At 39.2% G+C, this 25,025-nt stretch overlaps 1 protein-coding gene across 3 annotated transcripts in view; it reads right to left on the bottom strand.

Annotated features, from left to right (window-relative positions):
- LOC136885854 (pyruvate kinase) overlaps positions 1–25,025 on the bottom strand; it is a 224,826-nt gene that overhangs the window by 67,008 nt on the left and 132,793 nt on the right. For all 3 annotated transcript variants that reach the window (XM_067158557.2, XM_067158551.2, XM_067158550.2), the window contains exons 3-4: positions 12,591–12,814; positions 7,428–7,614 (exon numbers count right to left, since the gene is read on the bottom strand). In XM_067158557.2, coding sequence (XP_067014658.1) covers positions 7,428–7,614; positions 12,591–12,814 — 411 coding nt within the window. The remainder of the gene's footprint in view (positions 1–7,427; positions 7,615–12,590; positions 12,815–25,025) is intronic.

Here is a 25,025-nt window from a genome sequence, read left to right as displayed (position 1 = left end):
CTTCCTATACGCTGATGATCTGGCCTTGGCTGCTCAGAGTGAATGCTTTGAAAGAGTAGAAAACAATCTCGCTTCAGCATTGGATATTTTGTCTCACTACTATGAGACCAATAATCTCAAACCAAACCCATCGAAAACTCAAGTATGTGCTTTTCATCTGAATAACAAACAAGCCTCAAGGAAGCTGCAAGTGACGTGGAAGGACAAAGTTCTAGAACATAATTACACACCGAAATACTTGGGTGTTACTTTGGATTGTTTTCTAACTTACAGGGAGCCCTGTTCAAACAAAGGCAAAGGTCTCCTCTCGGAACTTCATTTGTCAGTCATTAATCATTGCCCCAGAGGAGTGAGACAGGCTGCAGCCAGCCGGCACAATTCCTATCCTCGCCGCAAGATGGGACTTCATTCATTCCATCCCTGACCCGGTTACTGACTGGAAAACAGGTTGTAAGTTTTCAATGAGTGAAATGTGTATTAATATCACGTAAACAGAGTGAGTTAGGAACGCGCAGCTGTGAGCTTGCATTCGCGAAATAGAGGGTTCGAACCACACTGTCGGCAGCACTGAAGATGGTTTCCGTGGTTTCCCATTTTCACACCAGGTAAAGGCTGTACCTTAATCAAGGCCACGGCCGCTTTCTTCCCACTCCAAACACTTTCCTATCCCATTTTTGCCATAAGACCTATCTGTGTCAGTGCGACGTAAAGCAACTTGAAATATTATGTAACTAGCGGATATCTAGGTTATGCTAGCTGGGCGGTCAGTGAAAATGGCTGAGCCCATTACAAAGGTCCTAGGGAGAACACTGAAATTACGTTCTCGTCATTTATGATTTTCTGTATGGAACGGCAGTTGACTGGTATTACTAATCAACACCAACATTGCCCTGAAATGTTGACAAGAGCGCTAGCAAGTACACATAGCAAGAAAACGACACCACACCAAAGATGCTAGCAGCTTTACGTCGCACCGACACAGATAGGTCTTATGGCAACGATGGGTCAGGGAAGGCCTAGGAATGGGAAGGAAGCGGTTGTAGCCTTAATTAAGGTACAGCCCCAGCACTTGCCTGGTGTGAAAATGGGAAACCACGGAAAACCATCTTCAGGGCTGCCGACAGTGGGGTTCGAACCCACTATCTTCCGGATGCGAGCTCACAGCTGCGCGCATACCGAAGATGATCAATAGCATTTTGTTTTCTTATCCAAACAGCGTCACTTAACCTAAGTGTTCTATATGTCTCATGAAAATATTTCAAGCACCAGTAGAGAAATGGCAACCTTCTTGCTATAAATTTACACAACAGCCTTTCCGATATTTAACCAGATGCGATAAAATATAAACTAACCTCTTAAATCAATGATGCACTCTGCCATATCTTGAAGCGTATTCCATTCTTACTTAATTACAGTAATTTTATTAGCATTAAAATTACAGTAAGCAATTGTTGACTTCAGCCTCTATTTTTTATCTATTTTTAATGAGTTAACAAATGCTATCAGACATTATTTATGCATTTATTTACAAAACCATATTCTCCTCTTTCATTTTCATTTTATCTTTATGGAACAGCAGTCAATGGGTATTTTTAACCCCTCAGCGTCGCAGCCATTTAAAGAGCATCCTACCCCGCGGCCGGATGAGATTTCAACTAAGCGCGACTGAAATGCATTGATTCACTTCAAGCGTTACTACAAGTATAAGAGTAGCCCGATATTCACGAAATTTGAAATTCCGTATGATAGAACAATGTATATGCAGATAATTACGTAATTGTTTCACATTTCTTTAGTAATTTAGTTTCATGTGATAGAGTTCGAAGCACTCTTCGTGACAGAGACAAGTCACACTCCTGGAAGCAGTACACCGACGTCTTCTTTTCGCTGTGTTTTGAACAATTCCGGCCTTGAATATTTCGTTCCCCGCCCGAGCGAGCATATTTTGTAAACAAACCTTCCATCAGCTGAACCCGATAAGATAACTGCTCAATGCTTGTCCCTGTGACTTGTCTGAATATTATTAGAGATTTCAGGAATCAGAATTCACTCTTGAAAACTTCCTTCTGACCTGTATAATTATCCATAGCCTCCCACACGAAATTTCCAAGTACTGGTTCCTCCTTATCGTCACTCTCATCATTTACCACTGCATCCGCTACAGCCACATCATCTACTTCATTATCACTGCTGGTAATACTGTCACTACTACTTCCGACTAAACTTTCATCTGAATCATACAAAACTTCAAGCACGTTACTGTCAGTCAAACCACGCTTGGAGCTAGCCATTGAACGCGGCGTCACACCGACTGATGAAGCTTCAGCGAGACCGAAAAGAGCAGGATGAAACTGAATGAGAGGAATAACATTTATGACTAAAAAAACCAATTCTTTAAACATTTCAGATAAAAGGTCCAGACATCGTCTTTAAAACGAGATACATACCATGAACAACTGGTTCTCGTATCGTATGACAGAAAGCAGCACTAACTCATGCCTACACAGTGCGCTCGTGGAGAGTTACGAAAATATTACAAGCTGAGAAATAAAGACAAACATAATAAATAAACCGCAATCTTAACGTAAAATTAGAGCAAAGAACATCACACGAAAAGACAAACTTCTCAGAATATCACTTCTTTATTTTATTCTGTAGGAAAGAATGAAGCAAACAGACTTAAAAAAAAAAAAAAAAAAAAAAAGCAGAGATCAGTGTTCAGACTTACTTGACAAATACTTATCGTTGCAAAAACAACTTCATTTTAACGATTTTCAATTCTTATTTACAACACTGATAAACCCGAAAGTGTCTTCTTGGAAACAAAGCAATTTGCATATCCATAACTCGAAAACTCTTCACGCTATAGACGTAAATGCGAAACCATGTATGGGTCTATACCACGTATAGAGGTCGGCGGCTACGGAAGAAAAGAGGGTCTATACGACGTATAGAGGTCGGCGCTGAGGGGTTAATGGACTCTGACATCATCTTTGAATTACATGTAATAAATATCATTTTTGGTCAGTATTGATGATATTTGATAGAAATAATAACAGTAGGTTATTGATTAGGTGGTCTAATAAATAACTTACTGTTATTATTTCTATCACCTTTGAATGTCGATGAGAGCTCGCCAGTGGACATAGCGAGGAAACTATACTGAAAACGATCGATCGCAAGCAATATAATGGCAGGGCATAAGGTACATAAATATTGGTAACAGAAAAAATCGCGCATGCTTAATTGCTCGTAATAATGGATGTGTCAGTGATAGGGCTCTCGCTGTAACCGAAGGATAATACACAGTTTAATATAGGAATTTTGAAGGGACAGATAAAAACTGACGTTATAATGGGGTTCTTGTTATATGCCGTACTCGCTATAGTGGACTTCTACTGCATTACTATTTTGTTCGTAAAGTGATACATTAAGATCATTCAGTTTCTCAATATGTCAGCCAAGTAGCACAGTATTAGACACCATTTTTCATCCAGAAACAGAGCTCTGATTGTAGGAATGCTGTCCAATAGGAAATAGAAAGTCCTTGTGCATTTCATTTTCATGACAGTAGCGCACACAAACAAGAAGCTAGGTACTATTTACGATATCAATACAGTCATCAAGTTGCTGGGCAAATTTTGGCCTGTCATGACTATATGACAACAATTGATCTTTTAAGTCAGAGGCTATTATATGAATATGACTAGCCACTGTATCATCTGAGAGCGGTATTGACTTCAAACACACAGAACTTTTCTTCAGGCATGATTGCGCACATTTTCACGGGAGAAGTAATTCCTCACCAATGATGTGGTGATTTGGATTTTGCAATTAAAACAGGGCAGGCCTACCTCTAAGGATGCTCTTAGCTAGTAACTATTACCTACTTTTCAAGGAATCTGACATTTCGTTTTAGTTGTTGCTCATGATGCTTAGAAAATTCTATGGGCTTATTTACATGGTCTGGGTGTTTTGTCTGCAAATGTCTGAAGTTTCACAAGCTTCGAGCTGTCTGCTAAAATCTCCAAATCATGGACGCATTGGTTATTCAAAAGAATGCTGGTAAAGCCTAATTTCAGATAATCGTTTTGATATTTATGCACTGGTTTTTGGTGTACAATTAATGTTGCTGGTGGGAGCAGAAGTAAATGTGGAAGAATGTTGTTCAGTAGCGTAGCCAGGATCGGCTGATTGGGTGGGGGGGATTTATAGTTACAAAATAATGGTAGAACGCAATGGAGGTGCATGAATAACTTATTATAAGGACACTGATACAAGTGAATTACAGATCTGTTGGTTCTACAATTATGTGTCTGAATGTTTATTTAGTTTATTATTCGTTTGTAAAAATTACAGGGGGGGCGGGGTGGTTCTAACCCCCAGTACCTCCGCTGGCTACGGCCCTAATGTACTTCAATTCGAATCTTATTCCTTATTAGGATTGAATATTTTCGAAGGACAAGCACTCGATCAATCACTTCCGTGGGATCTCTTTTGTACCACTGCTAATCAAGACACTGTGGCGTATTTGTCAATGTGGGGTGCTAATAAATATTATGTTCATACAAATGGCTAAAAGGACGAAAATCTTGGCATAGATAATGATAGGATGGTCGACCCACAACATCAAAGATCGTCAAACGGTAATCATTAGGACACCATAACGCTAGAAGCAAGCAAATGTTATTTCACTGGTGGTGACTTGTCGGACCACGGAAAGGCATGCGCTTGATGCCTCGTTGGGTCAAACCTAGTATATCAGACTTATTATTCATCAATCAGCAGAGCCAGTGGACGCCACGGCGAGCTAACCGAGAGGGCTGTCCGTGGTAAGTACAATGTTCAAAAAAAAAAAAAAAAAAAAAAAAAAGAGAAGGAAAGGGTAAAGAGTGAGAGAGAACGTACAACGAACCAAATGTAAGAAAAGCGAATTGATTTAAAACAAATTGTATTTAAACTTCAAATGACTAGAATAGGCAGTGTATAACAAACAAAGAATGGGAATTACAAACATTTAGCAAGGGCTCAGCCCGTTTGACAACCAAAATACAATCAATATGAATAATAATTAAGAATTCTTGGGAATAATGATTATGATTTTCAAGAAAAGCCCAAGACCAGAGTTCGACAGAAAAAAAACCAGAATTAGCACCTTTTTAAATTTACTACTACCGAAAAAAAACCCACATTGGTTAAGAATTAAAGGGGGGGGATACATTAGTATATCTGAAAATAATGATTTAAGGCCACCCTTACAATCTTCATTTGAAACCCAAAAGAGGGCAAGAGAATTAAAGCACGTCGGGAGGCAAAATTTTTACCACTCAATACCAGAAAAGAAAAAAGGGAAAGAAAAAGAAAACTGAGTGAGAAGGGAAGAAAAGAGGAAAAGGAGGGGGGGGGGGAATCCTTCCAGGCTGCTTAAACGCTATCACGTTGGCAATGTAAACGACCACTCGGGCCTGTAGAAAAAGTCCAGGATGTGGCAACACTTCTATCACTTGTCCAAGCACAGTTTATTTTGGTGTATGAGATAGATAAAGGTATCAGTCTGAAGGACTCAGAATGGAGACCATGAAGCCACCAAATAATTTAACATCCAAAGTTCAAATCTTGATATAAACCACGAAAGATATAAAAAGTTGTAACATTTTGCTCACCCAGACTGTTGATAAACAATGCAGCTATTCATAAATTAAAAGTAGGTAAAACGTCGCAATGGGCCAGCCGCTAGCGAACAGTTCCGCTCTCTCCACTCGTGTTGTTTTCCAACTCAATGTCTGACCGGGGAAACTAAGGAATAGCTTGCTTATATACGTGGTGAAGAGGTTCGAGAAGTTACTCGATGAAAAATACGTAGGTGTGACGTCGCAACGAGGGAGCAGCAACAGTGCCGGAGAACAGGCCAGTCAGTGAACAGCTGGGCGAGCAAGCAGATGGACGGTAGAATGCGACAGAAGGTAAGATGTAGTAGAGCGGTCGTAACAACACTAATCCATGGGTATGGCGATACTTGAATCAGTTAACTGTAAATCGGGCTAACTACTTCCACTGAACGCGCACTAGAATTCATCTGTTCAATCAGTCTTTGAAATGACTGTAAAGGCCTGGCTGAAAATGAGCCGACAATGGTGGAAATAGAAGAATCTATTCTTGTAGCGTTACAGGAAAGTGATGGTCACATTGTCAAGTAGCTTACTGTCATTAGTGATTGTTAACAGTTTGGTAAGGAGTTACCTCTGTGGATGGCGGTGGAAGGATGCTGTGTGGAAAATGTTACTTGCACCTTTTCTCGGACTTCCTGCTGGCAGGATCTACTGGTCAGTTCTTGTGAAATAAGACAGTCAAAGAACGAGTTTATTAGTTTTGAATGGCTGAGGGAGAACTTTCTGCCTACGTTCATGGATATGAGAATCTGAGGCAATGTTTGTAATAGAATATGAAATATAACACCGTATTTACGCGAATAATACCCGCATATTTTTTTAAATTGAGGCACGAAATTCGGGTGCAGGTTTTATTTGCGTCAATGGCATTTTTTTCCCTTCAAAATCAGCCTTCCTAAAGTTAGGGTGCGGGGATTATTCGCGTAAATACTGTATTTCAATCACAGCCTTTATTACTTTCTGTGCCCCCCATTTTGAGGACCACCGAGTTAGTGGACGATGAATAACTGGACCCATATTTTTTTATGAACAAACCCTGAATGATACCTGGACACTCTTTTGCATCCCTTCTTTAACATGTTAAATGATGAAGCGAGAGACTAAGCCTATTTTCAGCAAGACTGTGCTACAGCCTACAAGGGCACATAATTCTATGGGTACAATTAGAAATGTGTTCGGTGACCAGATAATTAGTAGGGATTACGGCCAGATAAATGCATTTATAAGGATTTCGGATGACGATGGATAAAAGGAGATTAGTAATAGGTAAAGTATTGTAGACGCACTTTTTAGTGATAGATGGACACGCTAGTGCTGAATCGGTTGACCTCGGTTATCTTCGAGATTCGTATTGGTAACCTTTGAAACACAAACTAAGAATCGCTTATGATCGCTGTGTGACATTTGGCGTAAACTTTATGTACTCTTACTGTTGTTTACACAGCAAAGCCAAACTATAGAATTCATGCTAGGAACAAGTTTCGCATCGAGAAATGTTATATAATATTATATATATTGTGTGTGTGTGTGTGTGTGTGTCAGTTGTTGGCGTAAGATAAAGGTTTAGAAAATTCATATCGATCGATCATATTATCGATTCAATTCAGATTTCACTTCCATTAAGTTGGTATTACTGAAACCGGCAGTGCTCCCTCCTTACTCCTCAACCCAGCACAAAAATCTTATCACTAAAAAGTGTGCGAATAATAGTAAATTAGGTTACACATATAAAATATGTTCCTGAATGTGTAAACTTACCAATAACATTAACAACGAGTGAAATCAAACCATCATCCACGAACACTCTGTTTCCAGGTTTGACAACTTTTGTAATATTCACATAGTCCACATAAATAGTCTGAGCAGTGCCCCTCTCATTGTATGCTGGATCAGTGGTTAACTTGATCTGATCTCCTTTCTTTAGTTCAATTTCAGCAGAACCACCCTAAAACAGTTGATTGATGTTATATAACCTGTAACACTATACATAGGTAATGTATTGTACAAATAAGCTGTTTTGATCAATATGCAATACAATGAAATAACTGAAGGCAAAATATAAATTAAAAAACCCATGAGGATAATTAAAACATACAAATATATACAATGGAGAATAACTATCACCACCACTACCATTAATTGCTCAAGATCTTAAATACAGTGATACTTCGTTTACACGTTTCTGCAGGGGACAAGGAAAAAGGTGTTAAGAGAGAACACATACTAATATATGAATAAAAACTGTCCAACAGGGATACAGAAACACTAGAGACAATTTTTCTGACATGATGTCATTTTATGTTGTATATCCATGGGTACAGTGAAAACTGTACGCCTACCTACCATTTCTAAAGATGAGAGGAAAGTATTAAAAGGTGTGAAAAACACAAGAGAACAAATACGAAAATCTTTTCCGGTGAGGATTATAAAATAAAAAGGACACTGAAAGGTGTTAAAAAAAAAAACCCACACACCAGACAACGAATGAAAACATGTGCACAGGGATCAACAAAAATATCTTAAGTATTATTGCAGATCACACTCTTTCTAAAACCTTTCTAAAACAAATGTTAGTGGAAGCTTTTATTTTGGAGCAGTTGGTTATTAAACATTTTCTGGTCACCCTCTTAGAAAATGAACTGGAGTTTACACTCGTCCTTGTGCAACTGCCAGGAATGACTTTGGCCATCATTTTGAATCAAACGAAACTTTGACCAACTTCACAGATCCGCAACCTCTGCGCGCTTATGCCAGTCCACAATCCGACAAATTTTAATTTTGTCTTCATTATTAAGGAATTTCACGACATTGTCCGTATCCTTAGCTAGGCTATCACAAGACAAATATACACCACACTAGTCAATTTCACAGGATTACGTTTCTAATACAGATACAGGCTACCGTATCATGCGACAAATATTTGCTACACTTCACTGTACCACTCAACACAAAGTTCTAACTTCTAAATGGAATGCGAAATACAAGCACAAACAGGCTAACTGTTGTTCAGCAATCTCACAACTAACCGGCAAGAAAAACTGAACATTCCTGAGGCTAACAGCTTGCTCTCCAAAAGTGCAACTTATCCGATGAAGTTCAGGAAGTCCTTTTCCTGTAATCAAGCAACTGTGGCGACGGCTCTTACCCGAGTCGGAAATCGCGTTTCTTTCACAAGGGATGGCAAATACAGCAACATTTTCAGGGCTAGGGAAAATGCGATCGTACTAAGCAGTAATAGCAAAAGTTTGTGATGTGATAAGTGAGGTATTTTTATTAGATTTAATACGATGAGAATTGGGGAAAAAGTGTTAATAAGAAATGCACTAATGAGGTTTCACTGCAGTTAAAAATATACTGACATGCTAGGACAAATTAAATGAATGAAGAAAGAAAAGACGTGCTAGGAATAAGTGATATTCGGGTAAGGGGAGATAGCGAGGAAGAGATAGGAGATTATAAAGTGTACTTGACGGGTGTTAGAAATGGAAGGGCAGAGTGTGGAGTAGGGCTGTTTATCAGTAATATTATTACACGCAACATAGTTTCTGTTAGGCACGTAAATGAGCGAATGATGTGGGTAGATTTGGCAGTTAGAAGAATTAGGACGAGAATTGTCTCAGTGTATTCACCATGTGAGGGTGCAGATGAGGATGAAGTTGACAAGTTTTATGAAGCATTGAGTGGCATCGTGGTCCGGGTCAATAGCAAGGATAGAATAGTGCTAATGGGCGATTTCAATGCGAGAGTTGGAAATAGAACTGAAGGATACGAAAGGGTGATTGGTAAATGTGGGGAAGATATGGAAGCTAACAGGAATGGGAAACGTTTGCTGCACTTCTGTGCTAGTGCTTCTTCAAGCATAAAGCTGTTCACCGCCACACATGGGAGGCTTGGGGTACCAGATCCATAATAGACTATATCTTAACAGACTTCGAATTCAGGAAATCTGTTAAGAATGTACGAGTTTTCTGGGGATTTTTCGATGACACAGACCACTATCTGATCTGTACTGAACTAAGTATCTCTAGGCCTAGGGTAGAGAAAGTGAAATCTGTCTGCAAACGAATAAGGGTAGAAAATCTCCAGGACGAGGAAATTAGACAGAAGTACATGGATATGATTAGTGAGAAGTTTCGAGCAGCAGACAGTAAGCAGGTTAAGGATATAGAAAGAGAATGGGTGGCATACAGCGATGCTGTAGTAGAAACAGCAAGGGAATGCCTAGGAACAACTGTGTGTAAATATGGGAAAAGGGAAACATCTTGGTGGAATGATGAAGTGAGAGCAGCTTGTAAACGTAAAAAGAAGGCTTATCAGAAATGGCTCCAAACAAGGGCCGAGGCAGGCAGGGATTTGTATGTAGATGAAAGAAACAGAGCGAAACAAATAGTTGTTGAATCCAAAAAAAAGTTGTGGGAAGATTTTAGTAATAACCTGGAAAGGCTAGGTCAAGCAGCAGGGAAACCTTTCTGGACAGTAATAAAGAATCTTAGGAAGGGAGAGAAAAAGAAAATGAACAGTGTTTTGAGTAATTCAGGTGAACTCATAATAGATCCAGGGAATCACTGGAGAGGTGGAAAGAATATTTTGAACATCTTCTCAACGGAGAGGTGGAAGGAATATTTTGAACATCTTCTCAACGTAAAAGGAAATCTTCCTGGTGGTGCTGCAAACAGCCAAACTCATGGGGAGGAGGAAAAATTATGTTGGTGAAATTATGCTACAGGAAGTGGAAAGGATGGTAAATAAACTCCATTGTCATAAAGCAGCAGGAATAGATGAAATTAGACCTGAAATGGTGAAGTATAGTGGGAAGGCAGGGATGAAATGGCTTCATAGAGTAGTAAGATTAGCATGGAGTGTTGGTAAGGTACCTTCAGATTGGACAAAAGCAGTAATTGCATTTACCTATAAGCAAGGGAACAGGAAGGATTGCAACTATCAAGGTATCTCATTGATTAGTGTACTTGGCAAAGTATTCACTGGCATCTTGGAAGGGAGGGTGCGATCAGTAGTTGAGAGGAAGTTGGATAAAAACCAGTGTGGTTTCAGACCACAGAGGGACTGTCAGGATCAGATTTTCAGTATGTGCCAGGTAAAGAAAAATAATACGAGAGGAATAGGCAGTTGTGTTTCTGTTTTGTAGATCTAGAGAAAGCATATGGCAGGGTACCGAGGGAAAAGATGTTCGCCATACTGGGGGACTATGGAATTAAATGTAGATTATTAAAATCAATCAAAGGAATTTATCTTGACAACTGGGCTTCAGTGAGAATTGATGGTAGGACCAGTTCTTGGTTCAGGGTACTTACAGGGGTTAGACAAGGCTGTGATTTTTCACTTTTGAGTTTGTAGTTTACATGGATCATCTGCTGAAAGGTATAAAATGGCAGGGAGGGATTCAGTTAGGTGGAAATGTAGTAAGCAGTCTGGCCTATGCTGACTACTTGGTCTTAATGGCAGATTACGCCGAAAGCCTGCAGTCTAATATCTTGGAACTTGAAAATGGGTAGAATGAGTATGGTATGAAAATTAGCCTTTTGAAGACTAAACTGTGTCAGTAGGTAAGAAATTCAACAGAATTGAATATCAGATTGGTGATACAAAGCTAGAACAGGTCAATAATTTCAAGTATTTAGGTTGTGTGTTCTCCCAGGGTGGTAATATAGTGAGATTGAATCAAGGTGTAGTAAAGCTAATGCAGTGAGCTCGCAGCTGCAATCAACAGTATTCTGTAAGAAGGAAGTCAGCTCCCAGACGAAACTATCTTTACATCGGTCTGTTTTCAGACCAACTTTGCTTTACGGGAGTGAAAGCTGGGTGGACTCAGGATATCTTATTCATAAGTTAGAAGTAACAGACATTAAAGTAGTGAGAACGATTGCTGGTACAAACAGGTGGGAACAATGGCAGGAAGGTACTCGGAATGAGGAGATAAAGCCTAATTTAAGAATGAACTCTATGGATGAAGCTGTACGCATAAACCGGCTTCGGTGGTGGGGTCATGTGAGGCGAATGGAGGAGGATAGGTTACCTAGGAGAATAATGGACTCTTATGGAGGGTAAGAGAAGTAGAGAGAGACCAAGACGACGATGGTTAGACTCAGTTTCTAACAATTTAAAGATAAGAGGTATAGAACAAAATGAGGCCACAGCACTAGTTGCAAATCGAGGATTGTGGCGACGTTTAGTAAATTCACGTAGGCTTGCAGACTGAATACAAAGGCATAACAGTCTATAATGATAATGTATGTGTGTATGTATGTAGGAAGAAATGAAAGGAAAGTGTTCAAGGAAGACCCAGATTACATTGTATCAATTTCGTTAATAACAGCACAAGGAATGGGTTCCTGGATAGGAACACTGATGGACAAGGAGTGGAAAAGAACCATCTTTGCCACAACCCAGGTGAAACAGAATGCAGTGATAATACAGAACATGGAAACAAGTTTGTTTCTCCCGTATAGTTGCCATAAGACCTATCTGTGTCGGTACGATGTAAAACAACTAGAAGAGAAAAAAGTCTGTTTCTCATAATCATGAGATTGGAGAAACAGACTTTCGTTACTTGTGGATACTGATTAAGAGCATAGTAAGATGGTATAAGTTCTTTCTATGTCGTAAAGATTAACTACTGGATGTTCTAACTTATAACAGAGTACTGTATGCGATAGGTTTGGAGTCTTTAAAACACTGAAATAAAACAATCTTTGAATCCATGAAGACCTGTTTTGTTATTAGTTTGGACAGGGAAATTTGATCCAAAAACTAGAAGGTAAGTTTGTGCTATCAACTGCATTTACGTTGTAGCTCACCATCTGCTTCCTTAAATTATATATCATCAAAAAAGAGCAGAATCCTAAACACTATTCACAGGTAGAGATAAATATCTTCCTACTTTTAATGAATGTTTCTCCTTACCCCTTCAAGAAGACCAGTTCTGATTTCAGGACCCTTAGTATCCAAAGCAATTGCCAATGGATACACCATGCCTAGTTTCTTGCTATGATTTTCCACAGCTTGCCGAATATTCTTGATGGTTTCTGCATGATATTCATGAGAGCCATGTGAGAAATTCAGACGAGCGATGTTCATCCCAGTCTCCATCATTTTCTCCAACACTGCCACATCTCGGGAAGCAGGCCCTATAATCACAAACACAGACGTACGTATTCATTACTTTAAAATTCTCGTGATGGATATACAGTATTTCATTTTGAAATTTTTGTATTTCTGGAGAATGAAATGCTGAATGTTTTTTGGTGGACAAGGAACATTACAGTTGTCAGTCAACTGTACATCTATGGATACAAATTGTGAAGGCTACTGGTTTCTATTTATAGTCATCATCAAAATGGTAATAAATAAGCTCCAATATTGAATTATGTTGAGATTCATACTTCTTGCTTTGCACTTGGACATAAATTCAACACACAATGAACTTATTTGTTTCACAACATAACACTGAAATCCTTGTCAATAACTTAGTAATAAAATTCCTGCAAAAGCTAGCTTGTCACTGGTCATAGTAGCGTAGCAAGTTAAAGCAGTAAGCACAAGATGTTCCGACTTTGAGACCCTTGTACTGATTACTTTATACATTTTTTTGAGCATATTATCCTTACATTTTATTCAAGATGGCCCACAAAAGGCCCAATTTTTTGTTCCTCAGTAGAAAGGCCAGTAACCCAAATTGTGTATCAATGGTTTTATGTGAAAAGAGCACAAGAGTAGTAGTATTCCTTGTTGCTGGCAGTGGATTATGCTGTTTAATTGCCAAAACCAGGTTTGTCTCTGTCTAAATGAGATTTGAGTCAGCATTAAAAAAACTAATAAAATGAGGTCAATTTCTTTCTGTCTCAAATCTACTGAAGGCAACTGGTTCAGCAGTAACTGAATACTGCCACCTACATAATACTCTTGCACTGAAGGTACCATAATGTACACAAGTGCATGTACATAATGCTTGAGTCAACCAAGAAGGATTAGGCAAGACAACTTTGCAGACAGCTGCAGACGTATGAAACATAAATGCCAAGTCAACTGTCATGTAAAAAGTAACCCATTTTTGGCCAAGGTTAGAAATAATTGCAAAATACATGTTTTTTGTTTGTTTGTCATTCAACGGTAATTTATTGCAAATAAAAAGGAATTCCAAAAATAATTGAGAGTGTAGTATCTACAGCATGGGTAGTTTTCAACCTCAGCGTTCAATTTGATGTTTATCGATATAACTACGTGTTAAATATCACTTCCAAAGCATTGAGACATACCTTTTTGATAATTCGTCTCTATTCAAAAAGAATAATAAACGATGATAGAATTTTATTCTAACTGAATTAATTTCAAAACTCTTCCTGGAATCTTAAAACAGATTTTATACAGCACTTTCCAATGCCTACATGCTTGGGACCATTTCTTGAAAATACTTATATCCATTCTGGAATGTCCCTTTTGTATTAAAGAGTGATCGTTAAGCAGAAAAATGGCATACGAGAAAAATAAAATCCAAGCACTACGGGTCGTATACTGTATGACCCAATGACCTAAAATGGGTTAAAACCTAAGAGGGACATCAATGTTGGTGTTGCCAATGTATATCCACGAGCTAAAATATTTTAAAAAATGTCAAAGGGAATCCAAATCAGCACTGTTCTGCAAGTGACCACGATAACCACATCAAGGTCCCAGTAGAGCAGATACAATCTACTAATAATAACCTATCAACATGACAAAAACCTGTCTCATCCTTAGTATGCACTTTCTCCAGTTGAACTAAACATAAGCTTAAGTGACTATCCATCTCATGGTCTCAAACAAATTTATTTTCATCCATCTTATTCTCCTCCAACATTTCTAGAATACCGATCAAAAATATACAGTAGAAGTCCGTTACAGTGAGAATTCATAACAGTGAAAAATTTACTCGCTATAATGGATTGTTACATCCGATTTTTTGTTAAAGTCAGGGAAAACATAACACACATTAAAATCGGTATGAAACAGCAATCAGTTTGTTCAAAACTTGCGTTTTCGCTTACCGGTTAGTTATCTTCTAATTCTGAGAAACATGAACCCATATGCTCAATTTCTTTCTGAAAATTTGGACTAGTATCACTCCAGTGGGGTCTGTGACAAACATTTTGGTTTACTTATTCAAACCGGGTCATCTAACCTAACCTTATATGCATAATGAAAACAATTTCAAGCGCCAGTAAAGTAATGATTACCTTTTTGCTGTAAATTTACATGGGAATAGTCTTTCCATATTTAACCACACGTGAGAAAATAGTGATATCTCATTAGGGATTTCCTCATAAAGACTATTTCTCGCTTAGAATGTCGTAAATTCGAAGTACCAATTCACGTCATATTAAATATATATAAAAATGCCTCACTTATCGAGTCACAAATTTTGACTATTACCGCTTTGTACTTTCACATATTTCCTAACCCTGAAAACATTCTTTGTCATCTCTTGTGAAAGGAACGTGATTTCCAACACAGATTAGAGTCTTTGCCATAGGACGCCTGTTGGAGAAAGTTGTGCGAAAACTAGTAATGGCCTTGAAGTTCTGATTTTTACAGGGTAAATTACACCTTTGGGAAGCAAGCCATTAGCCTCACAAAAGTTCTGTTTTGTTCTCCGGTTCTCACTGATATTGCTGAATAACCCAGAAAGCCTCTTTGTGCTTGTATGTCAAATTCCAGTCAGAAGTTAGAAATTTATTGTGTTGAGTTATACAGTGAAGGGTACCAAATATTTGTCGTGTGACAGCCTACCTACAGATTACGAACATAATCGTGTGAAGCTGACTAGCATGGTCATATTATTGTGTAGACCAGTTATGAATACTGAAGAAGTTGTGATATCGCTCACTAATGAAGACAAAATTAAAATCCAGGAAGTGAACAGGCATCTACATCTTTCAATGGTGGCACGTGTGTTGAAACTTGCACCTTCGAGTTTTGACTCAAGTTGATCAAATTGATCGAAAAGTTGTCGCATTTGAGATGACTGTCAAAGTAATCCTCTCGCACATGGTCGAGTTTAACCTTCAAATAATTAATGATCAAAGAGTGTGATCAGAAAACAATATTTAATAACGTACTGGTCCAAAATATAAGGCTTCAACTGACATTTGTTTTAGAAAGAGTGATTTGCAAATAATGTCCTGATACTTTTATGGACCCCACTGCAAACGTTTTAATATTGGCTGTTGGGTGTTTTACACACCTTTTAATACACTGTTGTTACCGGTATTTAATAAGCCCCCAGCGGAAAATATTTTTGTATTCGTTCTCTTTTTCCACGTCTTTTAATATTCTCATCTTTAGAAATGGTAGATAGCCTATATCTTTCACAGTACTCGTACAAACACAGCATAAAATACAGGCACCCCAGAAAAAAAAAAAAAACCAAGCGATTACATTTTCATGTTGGGTAGTTCTGTTTTGTGTTTTAAATAGTACATTTTCTTGCTTAACACATTATCTTTCCTTGTCCCCTGCAGAAACATACGAACGAGGTTTTACTGAATAAACTAACCTCTAAAAAGAGTCTTCCACCCTGCGCCGTATTTTGAGGTATATAACATTCTTAATTTCAGTACATAACATTAAATTAATCGATCGTTTACTTCAGCCTCTATTTCTAAAGAGTTAACTACTGCTATCAGCCACGTTATTTACGCATTTATTACAGAAGCATATTCTCTTTAATTTTCAAATTGTGTTTACAGAACACCAGTCAACGAGTATTATTAATAGACTCCGACATCCTTTTGAGTTTAAATATCAACAAGAGCGCTCGCTAGTGTACATAGCACGAAAACTATACCTAAGATGATCGTTCGCATTCAATATAATCGCTGGAGTGCATAAATATCTATAATGGAAAAATAACCCATGCATAATCGCTCGTAATAACAGATGTATCAGTGATAGGATTCTCATTGTAACTGAAGGATAATACACACTTTAACCCATTAGTGCATAGCGTCCGAAAAATCGGACGTCATAAAAAATAAAATTGCGTGATATTCATGCATGGTTTTAAGCCCGAGATACTTTCTTGTGCTTCAGAAAGGCTGTAGCTAACAAGAACCAAGAATACATCATTCTTTACCCTTATCATTAATTGTTGAATCACACTTATTGCGAGCATGGCAGCAAGATAGTACAGAGTTTTGTGCAACAGTCGAGATTTTTATTTATGAATTAATAAATATTTCCAATAATTGCAAACTTTGGTGTGGACCATATTGTTGACACTCCTATGAATCTACTGACACACAAGGATGTCAATTATGTCTTATTGACTTGACAGAGGCTTGTAAGTATAGCTATCCTGAAAATCGGGCGCTCTGCATAGGAAGTCCTACTGTCTCACACATTTTCATTCCCTCCTTACTAGTTTGATGGTGAGTGAAATACTGGAAGTTTTGGAGGAAGAACTGACATTTGGAGAGGAGCAGCACATCAAACCTTATGACGGGTGTAAAACGGTTGATGATAATGATAGATGAGTATGAGGGTTGTCTAATTTATGTTGGTAGCAACCTACTTCTGAGTACATGTGAAGGGCAAATTGCTTCAAAAATATGAAAAAGGGAAGGATAGGTCCAATGGTAGTCAAAATATTACTAAAAGTTTACAGATGGAACTGAAAAACCAGAAAACTGTGCAAAGCATTAGTAGGTCAAATTGTAACACACATGAAGCAACTCCAAAGTGGACAAGATCACAGCCTACATCTCATTTGGTGACTGACTTTTTTTCCTTTCTTCGCCCCGCCATCAGATGATGCGCAAAATTGTGAAATTCTGCTAGACTTCTTTCTTTGCCAGTGGCTCTAGGATACCTTTATACCTTTCCAAGTGTATACAGCAATGTAAAATGAATGGCTGAAATAATTTGGACTTGGAGGAAGTGTAGTCCCACCTCTTATTGATGCAGGTGGAACTGAATAAAACATGGGGCATACAATAATCTTTGACAACTACTTTACATTCTTGAAATTGATAAGACATCTGGCTTCAAAGGGAATAAGTGCAACAGGGACATTCCAAGAAATCCAGACAGAGAATTGCCCCTTTCAAAGAAAGGTGGACAGGAAAAAGAAAAAGGGGGTCATATGACTGCAGGAGTTTTGATGGTGCGTTGCTGGTGCACTGGAATGACAATTGTTGTCACTGCTTGTACGAACTACAAACAGATAGAGATAAGCGGTACATCAAGGTGCTCCAGCGTAAAAAATTATGCAAAGTGTCTGTACCGCAAAGAAAGCTTTCAAGTCCTATAGTGGCATCCGAAGAGTAGATTAGCTTGACCAGTTTGGACTTCACCTGAAATGCTTCTGTGGATATCATAATCAGTAAATACATAACCATAAATAGCGTATACAGTATTGTGATAAGTCCTCGTGAAAAATGTAGATCTAGTTTACAGTGTAAATTGGATAAGATATCTAACTCTCTAACACTACCTAGCTTGCAACATTATTGTACAATATAATGCTAAGTAACTAGTGTTGTTGTACTGACCTGAGAGCATAGCGTCCGACATATCGGATGGCCTGTGTAAATAAAACTATCACTTGTATGAACTTTCTGATTGTTGGAAGGTGTTTCTGCAATTATTAAGAGTGGAAATGTGTAGATAAATTGATATAAAACAAAAAAATTCACTTTATGTACTAATGGGTTAATATAGGAATTTTTAAGGAACAGAAAACATCTGTCGTTACAATGGAATTCTCGGTATAGCAGACTTATAATGTATCTCAAAAAGTTGAATAAAGTAAGTAGTATGCCACCTAATCCTAGGTTAATCACATTACTCAAGAAACTTTTTCAACTCTATCTTATTATACTTCTTAATTTCATCCACTCCTGCTGTACTATGACATTGACGCAAGTGTAATAGACTGATACAATTTGAAAACAATATTCTTTAACCCATGGATAGCAGTTGGTTTCACAGTAAGTGTGTGAACCTTAATGATCAAGATGTAGAATTTTTGAAGTCCCAGGGTCAGACATGGAGGTGTGACCAGTGCAACTTACAGCAGCATAGGAGCATGCAAGAAGAAGCGCAGTCACTTGCGTCAGCACCATCAGTTGAGGACATATATATATACTGTAACTGAAGACATGGCTACATGGAAGAAAAAAAAAACAACTAGTGAAATAGAAAGACAGTTAGGCAAATCTATTGATGTGTCTCATGAAAGGCTGGACGAGCACGAACGAATTCTAGATAATCAGCAGGCAATAATTAATAGACAACAAAATGTTATTGATAACTTATTATCTGAAAACAATCAGCTTGCAAAACCATTCAGTGAACTTAAAATCAAGTGTGATGACGAGCAATATTCTAGCAATTAACACACGAAATGTGCAGTGTTCCGGAAGTACTAAATGAAAATGTCAGACGGTCATCAGTGTTGCCAAGGTGCTAGATGTAGAAATAAAAGATGTTATGATTGATGCGTGTCATAGGCTGGAAAAAGTTAATAATCGTCCAACTCGTGGCATTATTGTGAAATTTGTTAGATGTTACAAGGAACAGATCTTAGAAAGACTTAAGATCAAAAGGAATTTGTTCACAATTCATCTTGGTCTTTCCGTCCCCAGTCCTATATACAGGGTGAAGCGTAATTCGCGCACTCGGGCGTCGCAGCGCGACTCCTCACATGCCAGCAATAAAAAAATGTCTCTTACAAAATTTCGTCTTGCGAGTATATCCGGCAGAAAACCGACGTTGAAGAGTAGCAATCTGGCAACACTGTAACCACATGTAGGGTAACTACCTCTGTAAGCAGAAGTTACTCGTACTGTACAGTTGGTGCAGTGGGTAGAGTTTTTGGTTGGCATGCAGGAGGTCGATGGTTCGATCCTGGGCTGAGGCGCATTTTTTATTTGCTAATTTCCATCTGACATTCATCATCATCATCATCATCATCATCATCTGTTTACCCTCCAGGTTTGGTTTTTCCCTCAGACTCAGCGAGGGATCCCACCTCTACCGCCTCAAGGGCAGTGTCCTGGAGCTTCAGACTCTTGGTCGGGGGATACAACTGGGGAGAATGACCAGTACTTCGCCCAGGCGGCCTCACCTGCTATGCTGAACAGGGGCCTTGTGGAGGGATGGGAAGATTGGAAGGGATAGGCAAGGAAGAGGGAACGAAGCGGCCGTGGTCTTAAGTTAGGTACCATCCCGGCATTCGCCTGGAGGAGAAGTGGGAAACCACGGAAAACCACTTCCAGGATGGCTGAGGTGGGAATCGAACCCACCTCTACTCAGTTGACCTCCCGAGGCTGAGTGGACCCCCTTCCAGCCCTCGTACCACTTTTCAAATTTCGTGACACAGCCGGGAATCGAATCCGGGCCTCCGGGGGTGGCAGCTAATCACGCTAACCACTACACCACAGAGGCAGCACTCCATCTGACATTACCTACTGTAATACAGTAAGACACCGTTTCTGAGGTCACATGTATCCTACATTTACCACATTCTGTAACGCTAAAACAACGTAATGTAAGGCCCTAACGAAATGTAATGGACCTGAACGAGGCAAGAATAATAGTTGGTACTAATCTATGGGACCATTGGAGGAGGGTACAAAGAATGGTACAAAGAAAACAGGTTTCACATCTAGTAGATGAAGTGGTACGAATAAATTCACGCCCACGACGTGGAAAGGGCGCCTTTCAAAGCTGACCAATGAAAACGATTGTTCGTCCATTTCTAGGATCGTAGTACGTAAGGGCAAATGGTTTCTAGAGGACCCACTGCAATCGCTGTTGACGATTAAGATGCCAGATACCATACCACCTGGACTACATTTACGAAATAAAAAAACATACGCCTCAACCCAGGATCGACCACTCGACCTCCTGCATGCTAACCCAAAACTCTACCCACTGTACCGACTGTACAGTACGACTAACTTCTGGTGACAGAGGTAGTTACCCTACATGTGGTTACAGTGTTGCCAGATTGCTACTCATCAACGTCGTTTTTCTGCCGGATATACTCGCAAGACGAAATTTTGTAAGAGACATTTTTTTATTGTTGGCATGCGAGGAGTCGCGCTGCGACGCCCGAGTGCGCGAATTACGCTTCACTCTGTAAATTAATCATTAGCTCCTAATAGGCATAAAGCTAAAAAATTGCAATGCGATAGGGAATATAACTATCAGTGGGCGAACAGGAGTGGCAAAATTTTGATGAGGAAGACATGGAAATCAAGTGCATGCTATTCGTTGTGAGGGAGATTTGGACAAGCTGTAATTTTTTAAATCATAATGTTACTCCTTCAATTTTGATTTGTCATGAGCCATGATAATGATTTTTTTGTTTATTATCAAAATGTAAGGGGACTTGGAACTAAGGTTGACATATTTATCCAAAATCTCCTGTGCTCTTTGTACGATATTGTTGTACTGACAGACTACTCTATCAAATAGTATACATGATAGTGAATTATTTGAGAGTAGATATTTAGTGTTCAGAAATAATCTCTGATGTAGGTTCACTATCTTTGGCTTCTAGGAGGAGGTAGAGTCTTTGAACTGGGTGCAGAAATTCTCCAGAAGCAGTCTTCAGGCGGACAAGACAGGTGACTCCATCCTTTCCAGGCACAAGTTCTAGGACCTTTCCTAAAGGCCAATCCAGTCTCTTTGAGTCCATTTCCAATGAGGACAACATCGTCAACCTGAACATTTTTTAATTGCCTGACATTCATCTGTTGTCGCAGATGACCCAAATACTCACTGCGGGACCTCTTTCTCAGATTCTCCTTCAGTGTTAATCTATACTTCAACCTCTTGTTCAAACTGGAGGACTCAATGACATCAATCTCAGGCACAGCAGCTTCACGAATATCTTGAAGGAACACGGCAGGCGTTATTACTCCTAATTCATTTGAATTATCAGATGTATACGTCAGAGGTCTTGAGTTTACTACACTCTCACAACCACACAGCACTGTTTCCATCTCAGAGTAGGTGAGAGATGTTCGTCCTAGTACTCTCCGAAGTAAACCTTTCACAAGTCCTATCAACCTCTCCGAGCAGGCAGCAGATGGTGGGTTAAATTTCCACTTTATCCTCTTCACTAAGCAGTACTCTCGTACCTTTGACCAATCAATTCGACTGAAGGCAGTAACTGTACCAGAAAAGCTAGTACCATTATCACTAACTTACAGCTGGTCGTCCCCTCCGGGCTAGAAATCGACGAAAAGCTTGCAAAAACGCATCTGTTGATAATGACAAGACCGATCTAATGACTCCACACGTGATTAAGCAAATCCACACCTTTTCATAGTTTTTCAAATAAAGACGTCCAGCCATGTCCACACCCGAAACTTCAAAGGCAGCAACATCTCTTACACGTTCTGATGGGAGTGGTGGTGTGGATACTACCAATAGTTTAGCTTCCTGGCACTTGCAGACTACACATTTTGTTAACACTAACCGTAGAATAGTTCTTCCTCCTATTACCCAGAATCTTTCCCTCATAATCGAAAGCAGACCTTTAACTCCAGCATGACATCTTCGAACATGAACATCCATAATCAGCCGTGACACAAAGGGATGATTTTTAGGTGAAAGTACAGGATACCGGAAGTCATGGCTATCATGTCTACTGGAGATCTTGGTTCATAAGCTGAGGAGATCGTCGTGATCTTCAAAGGGTTGTAAACTTGAGATTCTGGGGTGTGTAATACTGGGAAATACGTCGTTCTGTACAAGTTTCAAGGCCCTTATTTCAGCAGAGGTAACTTCTTCAGTAGAAAGGGGTCCTGTTTTCTACATTAAATGTTCAGAGCCAACCACTCTACAATTATTTACAAACCAACACATCCAAGCAACCATTCTGATAGTTTTCTCACTCTTTGAAAAGTACCAATCAATTTGAAGAGAGTCAGCTTCTGCACAAAGCATAGAGGAAACAACAGTATTCTTCTTGAATAATAACATCCTCTTCAAATTTGACTTCAGCTGAAGGCCAACTGCTACGTTGTTGGTACAACCATTCAGGTCCCTCCTACCATGACAACTGAAGCAGCCCTTTCCCTGAACAACCTCTAGATGGCAGGTCAGCAGGATTACAAACACCTGGAACATGATGCCTCTGCTCTAATTAAGTCAGCTTCTTTATCTCCTTCACCCAGTTCCCCACAAAGGTAGCCCACTGATCTCTTCTAATCCATGCTATGACTGTAGATGAATCACTTCAGAAATATGATTCACATCTACTGGGAAGATATTCAATGATTGATGAATGGAGCCTAGCACCTATCAATGCAGCAAGCAATTCTAGACTAGGTATTGTGCCTGTATTATTCGTAGGAGAAACTCCCGTTTTTACCTGAATCAACTGTACATTTACTTGCTGAATCGTCTCCAGCCTCAAAAACACAGCTGCAGGGTAGGCATCCTTGCTGGCATCATGCAATGTATGCACAGTCCATTCAGCAGGTTCACTGTTAGAGGGTAGCCATCTTGGGATCTTCAAGTCTTTCAAACATGTATCACCTGCCCATTTTATAAATCTGTTCACAATGCTCTGATCCACCTCTTCATCCCACCCAATTTTTAAACTCCATAATTCTCTTAAGATGAGTTTTGGCTCTAGGGTCACCAGAGATGAAAAACCAATTAGATCAAACACCTTATGGGCTGTGGAAAGAATAGTCCTTTTGGTCATTTTCTCTGGAAAATTCTGGAAACAGTTCAGGCTTATGGCCAGAGTGTCATGTTTTCTGTCCCAGATTATAGAAAGTACATTAGTGATACAAGCCTCTAAATGAACCTGGATTTGTGAACTCCCATCCCCATAATTCAAACTTTCCATAAGCCATGACAGAGGTGGCTTCTTGAATGAATGTTCTAAGCTGATCCTCACCATTAACACTCGTGACTACATTATCAACATAAAAGCAATCTAAAAAGACTTTCAATTGTGGTATCTGAATGTGCAGAAACTCCCCGATTACATTCATTTATAACCTTTGCGAGATGAAGTCTGATGATTGCATTTAACAGATAAGGGTTACAAACAACACCAAACACAACTCTCCTGTGCCAATAAACAATGACGTTCCCTAAATCATCCTTCCATAAAAAGCTTAGGAAGTTCCTATCATTTACATTCACACCAATCTGCAAGAAAGCTCGCCTGATGTCTGCTACAATTCCTACTTGCTTCAGACGGAATCTTAAAAGAAGTGGTGGTATCTGTTCTATCAATGGTATCCCTTTCTCCAAGCACATATTCAATGATGGACTATTCTTTTCATGCGCTGATGCATCGAGCACAGGTCTAATTTTTGTAGTACTATTTTCTTTCACTACATATCTGTGAGGAAGATAATGACACCTATCACAAACCATATCCGAGTCAGGAACTCGGAATTACACCTTCTCCAAGCCACTCCTCAAAAACACGTTCATATTCTAAGTACAGCACATTAGCCTTTAACTTCTTGACAGTGGAATCCAGTCGTTTTTCAGCCAGGGTGTAATTCGATGGAAGAGGAGGGTGCCTATCCTTCCAGGAAAGCTGAACTTCATACTGACCTTCACAATTTACCCTTACAGTATCTTAAATGCTTATCAACTTCCATCTGCAATTCAAGCTTTGTTTTCCTATCAACAGGATCAGTAAAAGCAACATTATCACAGATATTGTCTTGGTCCAAGACATCGAAATTGCACAAAAAGTCATTGCTGAGACTCGCAAGTTGAATTTTATATTTAGCATGCTCACAACTGTCAGTTTTTCGACCTCCAAATAGTGAGTGGACAATAGGTTCCTTCCTGAGAGGTGAATAATTCATTTCCTGTGCTGTTCCCTTCAAGATGTACAATCGTTGTGACCCTGTATCAAGAACTGCCATCACAGTACGTTTAGATCCATTACCTCGAACCTTCACCAGAAGCAACACACTATTATCACAAGTCAGATTGACAAGGGCTTCATCCTGCTGCACAGTCATGACTTCAGGCCTGCGGGAGCCATTACTGGTAACTATATTCTTTCTTTTCTTTAAATCTGGACATAAGATAATGTGACGCTTATCACAAATCAAGCACTTTTGTTTAAAGGTGCACTTTTTAGCCACATGGTTTGGTTTAATGCAATTAAAATAACATCTCTTATCCTCAATAATTGCAAATTTTTCCAAGAGAGGTATATCACGTGCTTTGTAGCAATCAGTGCTACTATGATGAACATCACCGAAAAATATACAAGCAGAATGTTTATTTTCCTGTAACAAGAGTAAGCCCATGCTGTAGGAACATCTTGCCTTGAACATGATTGAGAACTGCTCTTTCTTT

This window comes from Anabrus simplex, chromosome 1 (genome assembly GCF_040414725.1).
Source record: "Anabrus simplex isolate iqAnaSimp1 chromosome 1, ASM4041472v1, whole genome shotgun sequence".
Taxonomy (NCBI): Eukaryota; Metazoa; Arthropoda; class Insecta; order Orthoptera; family Tettigoniidae; genus Anabrus; species Anabrus simplex.
The sequence above is the reverse complement of the archived record's forward strand: the minus strand, read 5'-3'. Positions and strand labels throughout refer to the sequence as shown.